Source organism: Anguilla anguilla, chromosome 19 (assembly GCF_013347855.1).
Source record: "Anguilla anguilla isolate fAngAng1 chromosome 19, fAngAng1.pri, whole genome shotgun sequence".
Lineage (NCBI taxonomy): Eukaryota > Metazoa > Chordata > Actinopteri > Anguilliformes > Anguillidae > Anguilla > Anguilla anguilla.
Window position 1 is genome coordinate 16,846,774 of NC_049219.1, and position 16,419 is coordinate 16,863,192.

At 53.7% G+C, this 16,419-nt stretch overlaps 1 protein-coding gene across 6 annotated transcripts in view; it reads left to right on the forward strand.

Moving 5' to 3' along the window:
- The window catches only part of LOC118219149 (plasma membrane calcium-transporting ATPase 1-like), a 38,990-nt gene that overhangs the window by 14,783 nt on the left and 7,788 nt on the right, over nt 1-16,419 (forward strand). For 4 of the 6 annotated variants that reach the window (XM_035402091.1, XM_035402093.1, XM_035402092.1 and 1 more), the window contains 18 exons: nt 2,355-2,552; nt 3,072-3,329; nt 5,320-5,445; nt 5,848-6,009; nt 7,444-7,482; nt 8,988-9,137; nt 9,428-9,642; nt 9,991-10,233; nt 10,370-10,611; nt 10,961-11,198; nt 12,836-13,015; nt 13,289-13,376; nt 13,478-13,584; nt 13,728-13,919; nt 14,574-14,787; nt 15,076-15,287; nt 15,467-15,574; nt 16,150-16,338. In XM_035402091.1, coding sequence (XP_035257982.1) covers nt 2,355-2,552; nt 3,072-3,329; nt 5,320-5,445; nt 5,848-6,009; nt 7,444-7,482; nt 8,988-9,137; nt 9,428-9,642; nt 9,991-10,233; nt 10,370-10,611; nt 10,961-11,198; nt 12,836-13,015; nt 13,289-13,376; nt 13,478-13,584; nt 13,728-13,919; nt 14,574-14,787; nt 15,076-15,287; nt 15,467-15,574; nt 16,150-16,338 — 3,161 coding nt within the window. Of the gene's footprint in view, nt 1-2,354; nt 2,553-3,071; nt 3,330-5,319; nt 5,446-5,847; nt 6,010-7,443; nt 7,483-8,987; nt 9,138-9,427; nt 9,643-9,990; nt 10,234-10,369; nt 10,612-10,960; nt 11,199-12,835; nt 13,016-13,288; nt 13,377-13,477; nt 13,585-13,727; nt 13,920-14,573; nt 14,788-15,075; nt 15,288-15,466; nt 15,575-16,149; nt 16,379-16,419 lie in introns of all 6 variants that reach the window. The other 2 variants (XM_035402095.1, XM_035402094.1) reach the window with 1 other exon arrangement.

Genomic DNA, 16,419 nt, shown 5'->3' on the forward strand with positions numbered 1-16,419 from the left:
TCAACTGCAGGAGCAGTTCTGGTAACCTACATGGAGCATCACTACCAGTGCAGAGACCACACTGACTATTTTAGCTCACAGTGACTGCTCTCTAGCTCCTGTTGACCCCTTATTAAATTCATCCCTGCTTCATGCCATGGTCCACCAGGAAGGGGGAGCAGAGGAGTTCATGGAAGCTGGGTGCTGGGTTAAATATGAGAGGCAGGCTTTCCCTCTGCGAGCAGAAGCAGTTTGTGTGGAGAAATGGCAGTGCTTCATGAGGGGGGTCATCTGAGGATAAAACAGGTTATTAGCAAAATAACAGCTAACATCTGCAATGAAACGATAAGTCTAATCAACTCTCTAAGGCTGCAGAGTTGTGTTAAATGCGTTTTGCTGAACTATGATCCTCGGTCGTGGGCTTTTAATTTTTTTTTTTCATAATTATGAATCTGTTTAGTTTCCCTAATGGAAAAGCTGTCTGAGAAATGAAATGGCTTCTCTGCTGCCAGCCGGTGCGTCAGATCTGCGGAGAATCAAAGTGAACGGCTCGGTGTGGGGGTGTGGGGGTGTGGGGGTGTGGGGGTGTGGCGGTGTGGCGGGGTGGCGGGGTGGCAAGGGCAGGGCCCGGGCGAGAGAGAGGCGCACCGAGCCCCCCTACACCCCCCTCCCCAAAATACTGAACATCACAGTGTGTGCCCCCCCCCTCTCATTTCCTCTCCTCCCATATTATAGTACCTCCCCAAAATCATTCCCTACGTCTGATTGGCTGCACAGTCCCCAGGCTGTCACTGCACAGGGGCATAGAGCTTACGGCAGACCTGCCTGTTTAAATGGAGGTAGCATAGTAAATAAATAAATTAGTAAATAAGAGAGAGGCTGGGTGTCTCTCTGTGTGTCGCGTACCGTGCTCTGTGTCCTCATTAGAGCCCCAGTGTGTGTGCATGTGCATGTGCGTGTGTGTGCACGTGTGTGTGTGTGTGTGTGCGTGTGTGAGTGTGTGTGTCACCTCCTCAGAGCCTCAGCGTGTGTGTGTGTGTGCGTGTGTGTGTGCGTGTGTGTGTGTGTGTGTCACCTCCTCAGAGCCTCAGCGTGTGTGTGTGTGTGAGTGTGTGTGTCACCTCCTCAGAGCCTCAGCGTGTGTGTGAGTGTGAGTGTGTGTGTGCGTGTGTCAGCTCCTCAGGGGCCTTGTTCTGGCCAGCCTGTGCCGTGTTCCTGTGCCTCCCCTGATGCCCGCACCTGTGCCCGCACCGCCGGCTCCTGGCAGGGGCTGTGCCATGCCAGGCTACCAGGCACGAGGGCTGAGCTTCCACACACGAACACCACAAACACCGCACCACACACAAATACCATTCTGCACGTAAGCACCACAAGCACACACCACACCACACAAACACTACTCCACACACACACACCACTCCACACACACACACACCACTCACAAACACATGGAAACTGCACTCCACACGCAAAGGCCAAGGGAGCACATCTAACAAGCCTGATTAACCTCAGCAAGGGCAGGCGGTCATGATTACGATAAAGGGAAGCAGAAAAGCAGAATACGAGACGATAATAAATCAGCTAATGTGACATGTTCTTTTGTTTGGCTGATCAATGGTGATCCAAGCAGCTCCGCTCTGAATGTGTGCTGTGACGGGCAGTTAGCCGGGGACTTCCTAGGTTCTTACTGCATCCACAGGACTCATACCTGTAGCGTACATGTCAAAGCAGCAGCGGAGACCGTCATGTGAAAGTGTCCCTCTTTGTGTTTTGTTTTGTTTTGGTGTGGTGTGGTGTGGTGCGGTGTGTGGTGTGGTGTGGTGCGGTGCGGTGCGGTGTATGAGTGTGGTGCGGTGCGGTGTGGTGTGGTGTGGTGTGGGTGACACTCTGCAGCCTCTAACTGAATTAGAACCACGTCCTCAGGGGGCTCTTGCCTTGCAGGAAGTCAGTAAACGCCACGTCTGATCCTGTTGTTCTGACGGCTGTCTTACAGTAATCCAGCAGTGCCACGTGTGTGTCACTGCACTGCAAGCAGGCTGCAGATCCATTTTATACCCACTGTAAAATCTGATCTTTCCCTCTCACTTCTGTGGAAATTTTTGAGCATTTAGGGGTTTTATTCAAATGTCTAGAGAAAATAGAAATTCGACTGGATTATATTTCCTGCATTTGATTGCTCCAGTAATCTTGTCTTTGGCACAGTACAGACTGAGATATTATACACCAGTCAGGATAGAGGTTTTAGTGGCAGTGGCAATCACTCTTTAGCTGTGAACAGGGAAATGAACTGCAGGATAACATGAATGTTAATGCCAATGTAACCTACCTCTCTCTCTCTCTCTCTCTCTCTCTCTCTCTCTCTCTCTCTCGCTCAGGTTTAAGTGGAAACCCCGCAGACATCAGTAAAAGAATAGAAGAGTTTGGGCAGAACTTTATACCTCCGAAAAAGCCAAAAACCTTTCTGCAGTTAGTGTGGGAGGCGCTGCAGGACGTGACGCTGATCATCCTGGAAGTGGCGGCCATCGTTTCGTTGGGTCTGTCTTTCTACAGACCTCCGGATGCGGAAAGAGAGCGTGAGTAGTGCTGTTTTATTTTAAGGGCTTCAACGCTGTCTGCAGGCCTGTGACTCATAACAAACCCGGAAGGGCCCGGGTCATGTGTAGAAAGCACAGGTGCATTCTGGGTAGGGAAGATGGAGGCGGCTGTGCTTACTTGCATTGACTGCTGAAGTGCACAGCTGTGCGAGCCTTTCCTGACTGTGCTGTGTCTGAACACAGTTGATTGACACCTGCGTAAGGCATTGCAACACAGCTGCTGGAATCTGTGCTGAATTTGACAGGCTGATGAGCACAGTAATAGGAGGCTTTGCAGGCTTTTATTGTATTTCTGAGACAACATATGAGCCAGGTGTCAGGTGTGAGTGACACACAGGTATAGTGCCTGTGCTGTGTCAGGTGTGAGTGAGACACAGGTATAGTGCCTGTGCTGTGTCAGGTGTGAGTGAGACACAGGTATAGTGCCTGTGCTGTGTCAGGTGTGAGTGAGACACAGGTATAGTGCCTGTGCTGACCGGCGGTTGCTGTGCGGTGCAGACTGTGGAAAGGCAGCAGGCGGGGTGGAGGACGAGGGGGAGGCGGAGGCGGGCTGGATCGAGGGCGCGGCCATCCTGCTGTCCGTGGTCTGCGTGGTGCTGGTGACGGCCTTCAACGACTGGAGCAAGGAGAAGCAGTTCCGCGGGCTGCAGAGCCGCATCGAGCAGGAGCAGCGCTTCACCGTGGTGCGCGCCGGGCAGGTCATCCAGATCCCCGTGGCCGACATCGTGGTGGGGGACGTCGCCCAGATCAAATACGGTACCGCCCTGTTTCCCTCCTGTCCCACAGTACACCGCCGTCTGTGTGTCTCCTTTCATCTCTACACCGCCGTCTGTGTGTCTCCATTCCTCTCTACACCGCCGTCTGTGTGTCTCCATTCCTCTCTACACCGCCGTCTGTGTGTCTCCATTCCTCTCTACACCGCCGTCTGTGTGTCTCCATTCCTCTCTACACCGCCGTCTGTGTGTCTCCATTCATCTCTACACCGCCGTCTGTGTGTCTCCATTCCTCTCTACACCGCCGTCTGTGTGTCTCCATTCATCTCTACACCGCCGTCTGTGTGTCTCCATTCATCTCTACACCGCCGTCTGTGTGTCTCCATTCCTCTCTACACCGCCGTCTGTGTGTCTCCATTCCTCTCTACACCGCCGTCTGTGTGTCTCCATTCCTCTCTACACCGCCGTCTGTGTGTCTCCATTCCTCTCTACACCGCCGTCTGTGTGTCTCCATTCCTCTCTACACCGCCGTCTGTGTGTCTCCATTCCTCTCTACACCGCCGTCTGTGTGTCTCCATTCCTCTCTACACCGCCGTCTGTGTGTCTCCATTCCTCTCTACAACCACCGTCTGTGTGTCTCCATTCCTCTCTACACCACCGTCTGTGTGTCTCCATTCCTCTCTACACCGCCGTCTGTGTGTCTCCATTCCTCTCTACACCACCGTCTGTGTGTCTCCATTCCTCTCTACACCGCCGTCTGTGTGTCTCCATTCCTCTCTACACCGCCGTCTGTGTGTCTCCATTCCTCTCTACACCGCCGTCTGTGTGTCTCCATTCCTCTCTACACCGCCGTCTGTGTGTCTCCATTCCTCTCTACACCACCGTCTGTGTGTCTCCTTTCCTCTCTACACCGCCGTCTGTGTGTCTCTATTCATCTCCATTAGTAGTTTTTAAAAATGATTTTTAGACTTCAAGAGGGTTGCACGTGTTTATCTGTGCGCATTGTTTGATGCAAACTTTATTGCTGATTAAACCACAGGAAAAAGTCACCAAGACAGTATAGTTTGGGGTATTGGGGTGCAAGGAGGGATGGAATGAAATGGGAAAGCATTTCAAAATGGCGTCACGTGCCACTGGAAATGAATTTCCAGGGCAGTGCGCATGGCTAAAATGACTTCTCCTTCCTTCTGAACCAAAGGCTGAAAGTGCAGTCGTGTTCTGGGCTGAGCCGGGCCCGGCTCATATTGGGTGTCCTACTGAAGGGTCCCATAGCAGCCAGCGTCCTGTCCTGGAATAATATCGCTTCATGGTCATGTGATCGATGGGGCTTCAGCCTGCAGTTCCAGAGGGCCGTGGGTGTCTGCTGGTTTTTGGGGGGTGTTTCGGCACTTAAGCGATTAATTCAATTCACTGATTGGATGAAACTTCCTCACACCTCCTTTCCAGGGCTTTGATTGGCTGCTGAGTGAAGGGAGGCCGTAAAAAACCTGCGGACGCTGCAGCCTCAGATCTGGAGGCCATTGGTCTGAGTGATTTCATTGGCTGTTTGGTGATATTTATCAAATTCTTGGCAGCTGCTTGAGTTTAGATGAAGACAGCCCTTCAGCCATTAATTTAACTTTTTTATACTTTTTTTTTTGGCTGGCAGAGTCTGGCAGTGCAGCAGAGTTCAGGGATGTGAGTGCTGCTGCTGCTGCTGCTACGGTTTCTGAGAAGGAAGAGTATTTCACGTTAGCCTTTTGCAGCCAGTGTCAGAAGATTAATGGCAGCGGACAGGAAATAGAAAAGCCAAGCAGATAAATGCAGTGCTGCAGTACTGTACTGTACAGCAGAGGAAGGCTAAAGAGTCAACGTGTTATTATAACTGGTGAACAAACGCCTCGTGTCTGTAATTTAGCATATCACTCTGGTCCCATTTAGCTGTGGGCCCTGAATGTGTACCGAACGAGGTGGCACGCGTGGTCTTTACAGCCAGCCTAGGGCAGAAACGCGTGAGATTTGAATTGTGGGATTGTTTGTGTTCTTGGTGTCAGGTGACCTCCTGCCCGCCGACGGCGTGCTGATCCAGGGGAACGACCTGAAGATCGACGAGAGCTCGCTGACCGGCGAGTCCGACCACGTCAAGAAGGTGCTGGATAAGGACCCCATGCTGCTGTCGGGTATGACCTCATTTCCTGTGACTCATACGACCATTTCCTGAATATCTGCGGCCCTAATCTGAGGGTCTGTGGTAACGAGCCTCTCGGAGAGTGTTGACGTAATGGAAGCTCTGGCTGAGGATGTGGCTGCCAGTGTGAAGCTGAAGGTCTGTGTTTATTTTGGTCATTCTGTGTTGCTGCAATTTTGGAAAATACTTTGAGCGCCATGTGCCATGTAAGAAAAGGGCTTTATAATATTAATAATAATAATAATAATAATAATAATAATAATAATATTATTATTAATATTTCTCAGAGCTCGGCTGGGAGGAGCAGTGTAGTGTATGAGCGGGCAGTGGTTTCCACGGGAACGCCTGTGCCCATGTCTAACCCCCCCTCCCCCCTGAATGTTCCGTTTCCAAGGCACCCATGTGATGGAGGGCTCGGGGAAGATGGTGGTGACAGCGGTGGGAGTGAACTCCCAGACCGGAATAATCTTCACCCTGCTGGGGGCGGGAGAGGACGACGATGACGAAGAGGAGGAGAAGAAGAAAAAGAAAGAGGAGAAGAAGAGAGAGAAGAAGAGTATGTATACACAGCTGGGGGATGTACCGCCCAGCAGCACATTTTAAATTTAGATCTGTTGTAAGCTTAGTCAGTTATAGTACAGTTGAATGTTGCACACCTCATACACAGTCACTGACTTTTAAGAAAGTTAATGCTCTGTTTTGTAGTACCAGTGAGCTTAATGGCCTGCTTTTATTTCCTCTGTATGGAGTTTATTCTGTAAATTGCTCTGGATGAGGGAATCTGTGAATTCAATCTTCTATGTAATGACTTAACTGTGTGGTTCATCAAGCTTCAAATCCACACGGTTTATCGAAAGTGTAAAGCAGTGAAATGTACGGCAGAGCCAGTAATAAGCAGGAGTCTCTCTGGATGTCCTGAGGAGGGGCAGAGGGGAGGGGGAGGAGGGGGCAGCGTGGGGGGGGGGGGTTGTTAGCGGACTCTCTACCCATCCAGCAGGTTCAGACAGAGCCGAGCTCGGTCTCCTGGAAACTGCTCTGTGGGGAGTTTGTGTGTGTTCCTATAAGCTTCCCTGAAACTTACTGAGTACATGAGCATACATGATGTGTGAGTGTGTGTGTGTGTGTGTGTGTGTGTGTGTGTGTGCGTGCGTGCGTGTGTATGTGTGTGTGTGTGTGAGTGTGTGTGAGTGCGTGTGTGTGTGTGTGTGTGTGTGTGTGTTCATATATATGTTTGTGTAAGTCTAGTCTAGGTTTAACCAGAGTGAAGCTCCAGTCATGACAGAAACCAGCCCGTGTTCGCTGGGTGATAATTGCAGGTTCCAGATTGTACAGCTAGCAGCGATGCCTAGAGTCCCAGTCACAGAGAGAGAGAGAGGGAGAGAGAAAGGGAGGGAGGGAAAGAGAGGGAGAGAGGGAGAGAGAGAGAGAGGGAGGGAGGGAGAGAGAGAGAGGGAGTGGGAGAGAGATAGAGAGAGGGAGGGAGAGGGAGAGAGAGCGAGGGAGGGAGAGGGAGAGGGAGAGAGGGAGAGGGAGAGAGAGAGAGAGGGAGTGGGAGAGAGATAGAGAGAGGGAGGGAGGGAGGGAGAGAGCGAGGGAGAGAGATAGAGAGAGGGAGAGAGAGCGAGGGAGGGAGAGCGAGAGCTTTGTCAGCAGCAGTACTGACAGAGCAGGTTCACTGAGGGATAATTTGTTCAAATGGGAGGGATGAAGGGAATTGATTTAATTAGGGAGATGGAACGATATTGTTTGTGTTTGTTGAGGCACAGAGCCATATCGGTTATGGGTGAAGTGTGAAGGGTGTGTGCGTGTGTGTGTGTGTGTGTGTGCGTGCTGAGAGTGTGTGTGTGTATCACAGACAGCTTGGAGCTCATTGGTGCTTTCAGAAGGAATCCAGGGCCTTTTGGGCAGTATTAAATGAAACAGGGCATTTACTCCAGCTGTGTGATGGTGACTGTCAGACGCGCTTCATCGCGCTTTTCCCTCCTCACAGACAGGAAGCAGGACGGATCCGCCGAAAACCGCAAGAAAGGTGAGTCAGCTGCCCGCAGCGCCCCGTCTGCAGGACCCCTGTCTGTGTGTGCGCCCCGCCCGCGCGGCTCAGCGGGGCGTCTGCAGGACCCCTGTCTGTGTGTGCGCCCCGCCCGCGGGGCTCAGCGGGGCGTCTGCAGGAGCGCTGCACCTGCGCAGGTACACGCTCACCTGGCCTGGGAGACGCAGAGCTGCAGTTACACAACACAGGTCCCCAGCAGAGCTCTGATTGGCCCTGCATTACTCCTGTATCCTGACTGGCCCTGTATGGCTCCTGTATCCTGATTGGCCCTGTATGGCTCCTGTATCCTGATTGGCCCTGTATGGCTCCTGTATCCTGATTGGCCCTGTGTCAGACTGGAGCAGGGCCGGCATGTGCTGCTGAATCCAGTTAGTGTGATTAGTGAGGAGGGATTACTGCGCGTCACCCCTCCCCCTCTCACTCTCTGATGCATTGCCTGTATTACAGGAGCACCTGCAGCTCAGCTAAACCACCTATAATCCAGGCATACAGTCTGTATATCAGAAGGGAATGTCAGGTACACGTCCTACAATGAGGGTAGTGCTCAGATAAACAGTTAGTATCACAGATGTCAGGTGCACAGTCTGTGTTACTGTATGACAGGTGTAGTCCAGGTGCATGGCCTGTATTAGCTGGATGGCTCAGGCACACAGGCCTGTATTAGCTGGATGGCTCAGGCACACAGGCTGCATTGCAGGTGTGTGACGGTGAGCTGCAGTCGGTGGCGGCTCTGTCGCTGTGCAGCATGCGCATGCTTACCGCTGCAGACGCAGTCGCTGCAGGAGTCCCACGCGCTCGCAGTCTCTCTCTGGCAGCGATGAGCCTTAATCCCTCAGACTGGGATTACAGGCCATGTAAGTGCATAGCAGTACAGAGCACGCCACCGCACCACCGCCTGCCCCCCCCCCCCCTCACCGGCGGCCTGAACCTCCCCCCCGCCCCCCCACCAGCCTGCCCCCCCCTCCCCTCCTCACCGGCGGCCTGAACCTCCCCCCCGCCCCCCCACCGGCCTGCCCACCCCCCCTACCCCCCCACCGGCTCACCTCTGCGGCCACTACAGTGACATCAGCCTCTGGCCGAAGGACGGGGGGGGAGGGGCTGGCGTGACAGCACTGTAATATGCTCCCTGCCTTCTTACCAAGGCTTCCCTAACCCTCTTTAGCTATTCTCTTATTTACTGGATTTTCTTTTTGGATAAAATGTTATAGGTACAGCTGTGTAAAAATAGGTTGGGTGTGTAGTGAAAGTTATATTTGTTTACAGTACTGTTCATTCAGCTAGCTTTGCTCTCACCGATTATGAATGGGCCTTCTCTGCTTTCTTGATGATAGCACACTTTCATAGAGACTGACGCTGATCAGCACTTTCATGAGCTGCTCTGATGAGGGCATCTGCTAAGCAATTGTAATGCAATGCGCTGTAAGGTCATGTGATGTGATGTAAGGTGTCCTCATTGGTCAGTGTTTGCCTCGGTTCCCACCCAGCTAAGGCCCAGGATGGAGCAGCAGTGGAGATGCAGCCGCTCAACAGCGAGGGAGGCGATGGGGAGAAGAAGAAAGCCAACCTGGCAAAGAAAGAGAAATCTGTTCTACAGGGGAAGCTGACAAAACTGGCCGTCCAGATCGGCAAAGCAGGTGAGCAGGGGGATGGAGACTCTTTTTCATCCCTTTAATTATGGAGGTGCATCCTGCTGACAGGTGTCTTCTTTTGGAGAGAGGAGGCAAAAATCACAGTTGAGTGTGCGTGTGCGTGTGCGTGTGCGTGTGTGTGTGCGTGTGTGTGTGTGTGTGTGCGTGTGCGTGCGTGTGTACGCGTGTGCGTGTGTGTGTGTGTGTGCGTGCGCGTGTGCGTGTGCGTGTGCGTGCGCGTGCGCGTGTGTGTGTGTGTGTGCGTGTGTGCGTGCGTCTCTCTCGGTTACGTCTAGGCCTGGTGATGTCAGCCATCACCGTCATCATCCTGGTGGGTCTCTTCGCGGTGGACACCTTCTGGATCCAGGGCCTCCCGTGGGTCAAAGACTGCACCCCCATCTACGTCCAGTTCTTTGTCAAGTTCTTCATCATCGGCGTCACCGTGCTGGTGGTGGCTGTGCCTGAGGGTCTGCCATTGGCTGTCACCATCTCCCTGGCCTACTCCGTTAAAGTAGGTGACTCCTTGAGTAGTAATAGTTGTAACTAAAGAGGTAGAGGAAGTAGTAATTCCTCAGTGAGTGGCAGATCATCCTCACGGCACTTTGGGATGGACAAGGGGGAGGCATTTGGTTTGTCAAAGGAAGTGTGGTGAGGTGGGCTTTATTCAGGTTGCTAAAGGAAGTACAGGACTCTACTAACCATGGAATGCTTGAGCACAGTTTTTTAAACGCAGCTGACTGGAGTTCAGTAAGACCGTTAAATGTAATGACCGTAGAGCAGTTGAGATGTTGCAAAAGCTGCTTTGTTAGGATGTAGAGCCTGCAGAACTGCTCAGTTCTGCACTCACTTCTCCCGACAGAAAATGATGAAAGATAATAACTTAGTGAGACACCTGGACGCCTGTGAGACCATGGGCAACGCCACGGCCATCTGCTCCGACAAGACGGGCACGCTCACCACCAACCGCATGACCGTGGTGCAGGCCTACCTGGCCGAGAAGCACTACCGCAGGGTCCCGGACCCGGCGCAGATCCCCGGCGCCATCCTGGACCTCCTCGTCCTGGGGATCGGGGTCAACTGCGCCTACACCACCAAAATCATGGTGAGCAGGGCGGTCCTGGCCTGGGGCACTGCCTGTTTGGTTTTTATTTGACCTTTACTTAGCCAGGCTGGTCGGCCGTGTCCTGGGTTATTCCCTGGAGTAGCGATGCCACCCTGTGGTCTGGTCCCCCCTGCAGGCCCCGGAGAAGGAGGGAGGCCTTCCCCGCCAGGTGGGGAACAAGACCGAGTGTGCCTTACTGGGGCTGGCCTTGGACCTGAAGAGAGACTGCCAGGCCGTGCGCAGGGACATCCCGGAGGAGAAGCTCTACAAGGTCTACACCTTCAACTCCGTCAGGAAGTCCATGAGCACCGTGCTGAAGAACGCCGACGGAAGCTTCCGGATGTTCAGCAAGGGGGCCTCAGAGATCCTGCTGAAGAAGTAATCACTCTCACGCTCTCTCTCACACTCATACACACTTTTTATTTGGAAAGTGCTTTGACAATAATGTATGAATAGTGATTCACAAATTCAGTTATTATTATTATTATTGTTATTATAAATCCATTCAAACCCAGATTCACTGAGTGTGCATCTCTACCCCACTCAACCCTGCCCCATCCCCACCCCCACCCAACTTTGCCCTCACACAACTCTGCCTCTCCCACCCCCGTCCTGCCCCGCCCCCACCCCCGCCCCCACAACTCTGCCTCTCCCACCCCCGTCCTACCCTGCCCCGCCCCCACAACTCTGCCTCTCCCACCCCCGCCCCGCCCCGCCCCGCCCCCAGGTGCTGCAGGATCATGACGGCGGGCGGGGAGCCGCGGCAGTTTCGGCCGCGGGACCGGGACGACCTGGTGAAGCAGGTGATCGAGCCCATGGCCTCCGAGGGCCTGCGGACCATCTGCCTGGCGTACCGCGACTTCCCCGCCTGCGAGGGCGAGCCGGACTGGGACGACGAGAACGGCATCCTGACCGCGCTCACCTGCCTGTGCGTGGTGGGCATCGAGGACCCCGTCCGGCCGGAGGTGAGGGCGCTGCGCGTGACCCGCCAAAATACCGTCCCGCCCCGTCCCGTCCCGCCCCGTCCCGCCCCGCCCCGCCCCGCCCCGCCCCGCCCCGCCCCGTCCCGCCCCGTCCCGCCCCGCCCCGCCCCGCCCCGTCCCGCCCCGTCCCGCCCCGCCCCGTCCTGTCCCGCTCCGCCCCGTCCCGTCCCGCTCGCACCGACCACACAAACTCCCACAGCACGACACCTGCAGCCTCCCGGCCTGAACAGAGCCGAGGATTTCTCCTGGAATCCATTACGCAAATACCAGTGTCCACAGGTGAAAAAACACACTGTGAGCATTTACTTCCTGAAGCAAACTGGCTGTGTGCTCTGTGTGCGCTGTGTGTGTGTGTGCACTGTGTGCGCTGTGTGTGTGTGTGCGCTGTGTGCACTGTGTGCGCTGTGTGTGTGTGTGCGCTGAGCAATAACGTGCTGTGGAGGAGCGCAGCAACTGTGTGTGCAGGTCGGAGGGAAGCCTGGCCCAGCCCTGTTTGGCCCACTTCGGCCCTGTTCGGCCCACTTCGGCCCAGTACGGCCCAATTGAACACACACCCCATGTGCCCTAGGGCAGGCCCTGGGAGAGACGCAGGAGGACCGCACTGAGACATGCGGGTGCATTTAGCTTCGCACTTTCAGATTAAAAGGCTCAGTTCAATCTAATCACAAAGGGAGACGCGGGAGCCGTAACTGCCACCAGCCCATTAAAAAGTGACCTTTTGTCACAACTTTAGCATTTACCCTGTCGTGCCACTGCTGCAGACCACTGCTGTTTGAACCCGATAAATGTATTTTGGCGTTAAATGCCATTTAAATGGCCAAATGTCAAACATGGACGGCATTTAGAAAAATTTATTTTTTTTGTTGACTCAGCAGTTTGTCTTAGCTTGGCCCCGAGCAGCTCGGACGCCTTATCGATCTCACGGGCTGCCGTCGTGGTTCGCGGCATCGCGGCATTTCACAGGGAAACTCAAACGTCTCGTCTCTGCGCTGTGCTGGGTCCTCGTGCAGGAGCTGTGGAGGTCCACAGGGCTTCAAATGAGGGGATAAAAGCCACAGTGTGTCCTTTCTTCCTTTATCACAGACTGGGCAAACTGAAAAACACGCTTGAGACGAATGTACCGTGATGCAATTTACCCAAGCAGGCGACCTTTCAGTGCTAGACGGCATTATATGGCCCTGCAAAGACAGTATATTACCCTGTAAATCAGTGCATTGCAGATAAGGCAGAGAGGCAAAGATAATCCACTGTAGTGCGATGAACGCGTGTTATTTAGGGCAGAATTTACAGGCCGGTTTCCACTCTCCGCTGTCTCCTCAGTGCCTTGGTTAAACACACACAGTGGATTATCATGCTGATGAATAGCTGCATGCGAGGCTGTGACTCTGGTTGGCCCCGAGAGGGTAATGCAAATGAGAAGCCTGCACAGCCCAGAGGCTGAGAACGTACCGGAACAAGTCCTCGTGTTCTTCACCAGGGCTCGTGTTCATCAAGCCTTTTCAGGAGTATGCATACAGACGGGTAACATGGAGCTAGATCTCTCCTGTGTCTGTTATGCTTTATGAATAATTAGAGACCTGCTGTGATGACATCACACACTGGTCTCCACCCCCCCCCAGGTCCCAGAGGCCATAAGGAAGTGCCAGCGAGCTGGGATCACCGTACGGATGGTTACCGGGGACAACATCAATACGGCCCGCGCCATAGCAACCAAGTGTGGGATCCTGCAGCCGGGCGGCGACTTCCTGTGCATGGAGGGCAAGGAGTTCAACCGCAGGATCCGCAACGAGAAGGGAGAGGTGAGCAGCAACCCCCCCCCCCCCCCGAATCTGGGGCGGGTGGGCGGGGCATAGCGTTCACAGCGGGGGAATCTGCTGCTTATGTATGAACATACTGAAGCACTTCACCATTTCATTTAAGTGTACGCATTACTGCTGCTTCCAGACATTGCAATATATTTTTAAAAGAAAAACATAACTGTGAAATGAATATTTCAAAAAGTTTTCAAATGTTTGGAATATATTGGCGGCGTATTGGGTTTTCCTTCAGGGAGTGGCCTGTTGTGGTTTCAGATCGAACAGGAGCGCATCGATAAGATCTGGCCCAAACTCCGCGTGCTGGCAAGGTCCTCCCCTACTGACAAACACACGCTTGTGAAAGGTACAGTGGCCTTTGTGCTCCTACTGGGTATAATGGACAGACAGGCTGTGTGCTAGCGTAGTGTGTGTTAGTGCAGTGACAGCCCGTCCTGTCTCCTGCAGGTATCATCGACAGCACTGTTCTAGAACAGAGGCAGGTCGTCGCGGTGACAGGAGACGGCACCAATGACGGCCCAGCCTTGAAGAAAGCGGACGTTGGGTTCGCCATGGTACTTTATTTTCATTTCATCCTTTCAGACATTTGAGTGACACACTGCACACTGTCCCTTTTCTGCACCTGAGGGAGGAGCCTGTTAGTTCCTGAGAATTCAGAAATTTTGAAACAGTATTAAAACATTTTTTGTACGAACAGGGCATCGCCGGGACGGATGTGGCCAAGGAGGCGTCTGACATCATCCTGACGGACGACAACTTCTCCAGCATCGTGAAGGCGGTGATGTGGGGGAGGAACGTGTACGACAGCATCTCCAAGTTCCTGCAGTTCCAGCTCACCGTCAACGTGGTGGCTGTGATCGTGGCCTTCACCGGAGCCTGCATCACACAGGTCAGACTCTGAGCCAACCCTAACACTAACCGCACACAGGTCAGACTCTGAGCTAACCCTAACCTAGCCGCACAAAGGTCACGCCCTACACTAACCCTAACCTAACCGCACACAGGTCAGGCTCTGAGCCAACCCTAACCTAACCGCACACAGGTCAGACTCTGAGCCAACCCTAACCTAACCGCACAAAGGTCACGCCCTAAACTAACCCTAACCTAACCGCACACAGGTCAGGCTCTGAGCCAACCCTAACCTAACCGCACACAGGTCAGACTCTGAGCCAACCCTAACCTAACCGCACACAGGTCAGACTCTGAGCCAACCCTAACCTAACCGCACAAAGGTCACACCCTACACTAACCCTTAGTGCCTCTCTCTCTCACTCCCTCTCCCTCTCCCTCTCATTCTCTCTCCCTGTCTCTCTCTCTCTGTGTATAGTGTGTAATATTGTGTGTATGATGTATATTATAATGCTCTCTGTGCAGGACTCCCCTCTGAAGGCGGTGCAGATGCTGTGGGTATATGCAATGTGTATAGTGTATAATATAGTGTGTATGATGTATATTGTAATGTCTCTGTGCAGGACTCCCCTCTGAGGTGTGTATAGTGTATAATATTGTATGTATGATGTATATTATAATGCTCTCTGTGCAGGACTCCCCTCTGAAGGCGGTGCAGATGCTGTGGGTGAACCTGATCATGGACACCTTCGCCTCGCTGGCTCTGGCCACTGAGCCGCCCACAGAGTCTCTGCTGCTGAGGAAGCCCTACGGCCGCAACAAGCCGCTCATCTCCCGCACCATGATGAAGAACATCCTGGGCCACGGCGTCTACCAGCTCACCATCATATTCACCCTGCTGTTCGCCGGTCAGGAGTGTGTGTGTGTGTGTGTGCGCGTGTGTGCGTGCGTGTGTGCGTGCGTGCGTGCGTGTGTGCAGCACAGATACAGCCAGACGGATGTGATAAATTTTGAGCTGCAGTGTTTTCATAAGAACAGTAAAAGAATACTAAGAGTCTGTCATTTAGCCCCTGACCGCCTGCAGTAGCTGCCATTGGCCGAGCATGTAGGAGATGGGTGTTCACAGCACTGCTGTGTTTCTGTGTAAGGAGAGGTTTGGGCGGCTCAGTAACCCCTCCCCCTCCCCCTCTCCACAGGTGAGCAGATCTTTGACATCGACAGCGGACGGAACGCCCCGCTCCACGCCCCCCCGTCGGAACACTACACCATCGTCTTCAACGTCTTCGTCATGATGCAGCTCTTCAACGAGATCAACGCCCGCAAGATCCACGGCGAGCGCAACGTCTTCGAGGGCATCTTCAACAACCTCATCTTCTGCTCCATCGTCTTCGGCACCTTCATCATCCAGGTCCGCCCCACTGAACACGAGTCACGTTACATTTGAAATGCATTAGGACAGAAACACTAATGGCTTTCTGAATACGGGGCGGGGGGGCGAGGGGTGCAGGGGGGGGGGCGGGGGGGGGGGGGGGTGCAGGGGGGTTGTGGCGGCCGTACCAGACCTGCAGCTCCGCTGTGTGTTCGCAGATTGTCATTGTTCAGTTTGGTGGGAAGCCGTTCAGCTGCGTGGGCCTGTCTGTGGACCAGTGGCTGTGGTGCGTCTTCCTGGGCATGGGCTGCCTGCTCTGGGGCCAGGTGAGCACACAATCACACGTCCATTATCACCAGTGTGAGCACCATTATCACCACCACCGTTATCACCAGCGTGATCACCATTATCACTGCCTTTACCATTATACCCAGCAGTATCACCATCATTATCACTATTATCACCACAGCCATTATCATCATCATCACCACAGCCATTATCACCATCATCACCATTCTCACCAGCATTATCACCATCAATGTCATCATCACTACCAACAACATCATCACCATTATCACCATGGTTACCACCCAATTATTCCAATTAGCACCATCAAGAAGGTCATGATGAGCATTATACCGCACCGGTAGCTCCTTGCCTGTTTCTGAGGGCAGAGCATTCTGTGTCCTATGGACCAAGTGCTCCCCCTGGAGGCAGAATGTCTGTAATTACACCCTGTGGATACAGCCGGCTCTCAGTGGCTCAGACGATGAAGTGTTACTGAATAAACTCAAAACCTGTTCAGATGGCAGTGGGACAAAAATGGCGCCTTCATGCTTTGATACGACGCGCTGCAGTAGCTCTTGGAATCCTGACTCCCTGGCCTCTCGCTCTCTCCCAGTTCATCTCCTCCATTCCCACGAGCCGGCTGAAGTTCCTGAAGACGGCGGGGCACGGCACGCAGAAGGAGGAGATCCCCGACGAGGAGCTGGAGGACATGGACGACCTGGAGGAGATCGACCACGCCGAGCGCGAGCTGCGCCGCGGCCAGATCCTCTGGTTCAGAGGCCTCAACCGCATCCAGACCCAGGTACACCCTAACCCTAACCCTCAACCGCATCCAGACCCAGGTGCGGTCCCTCTCTCTCTCTGCCACGCCCCTCACACCCTA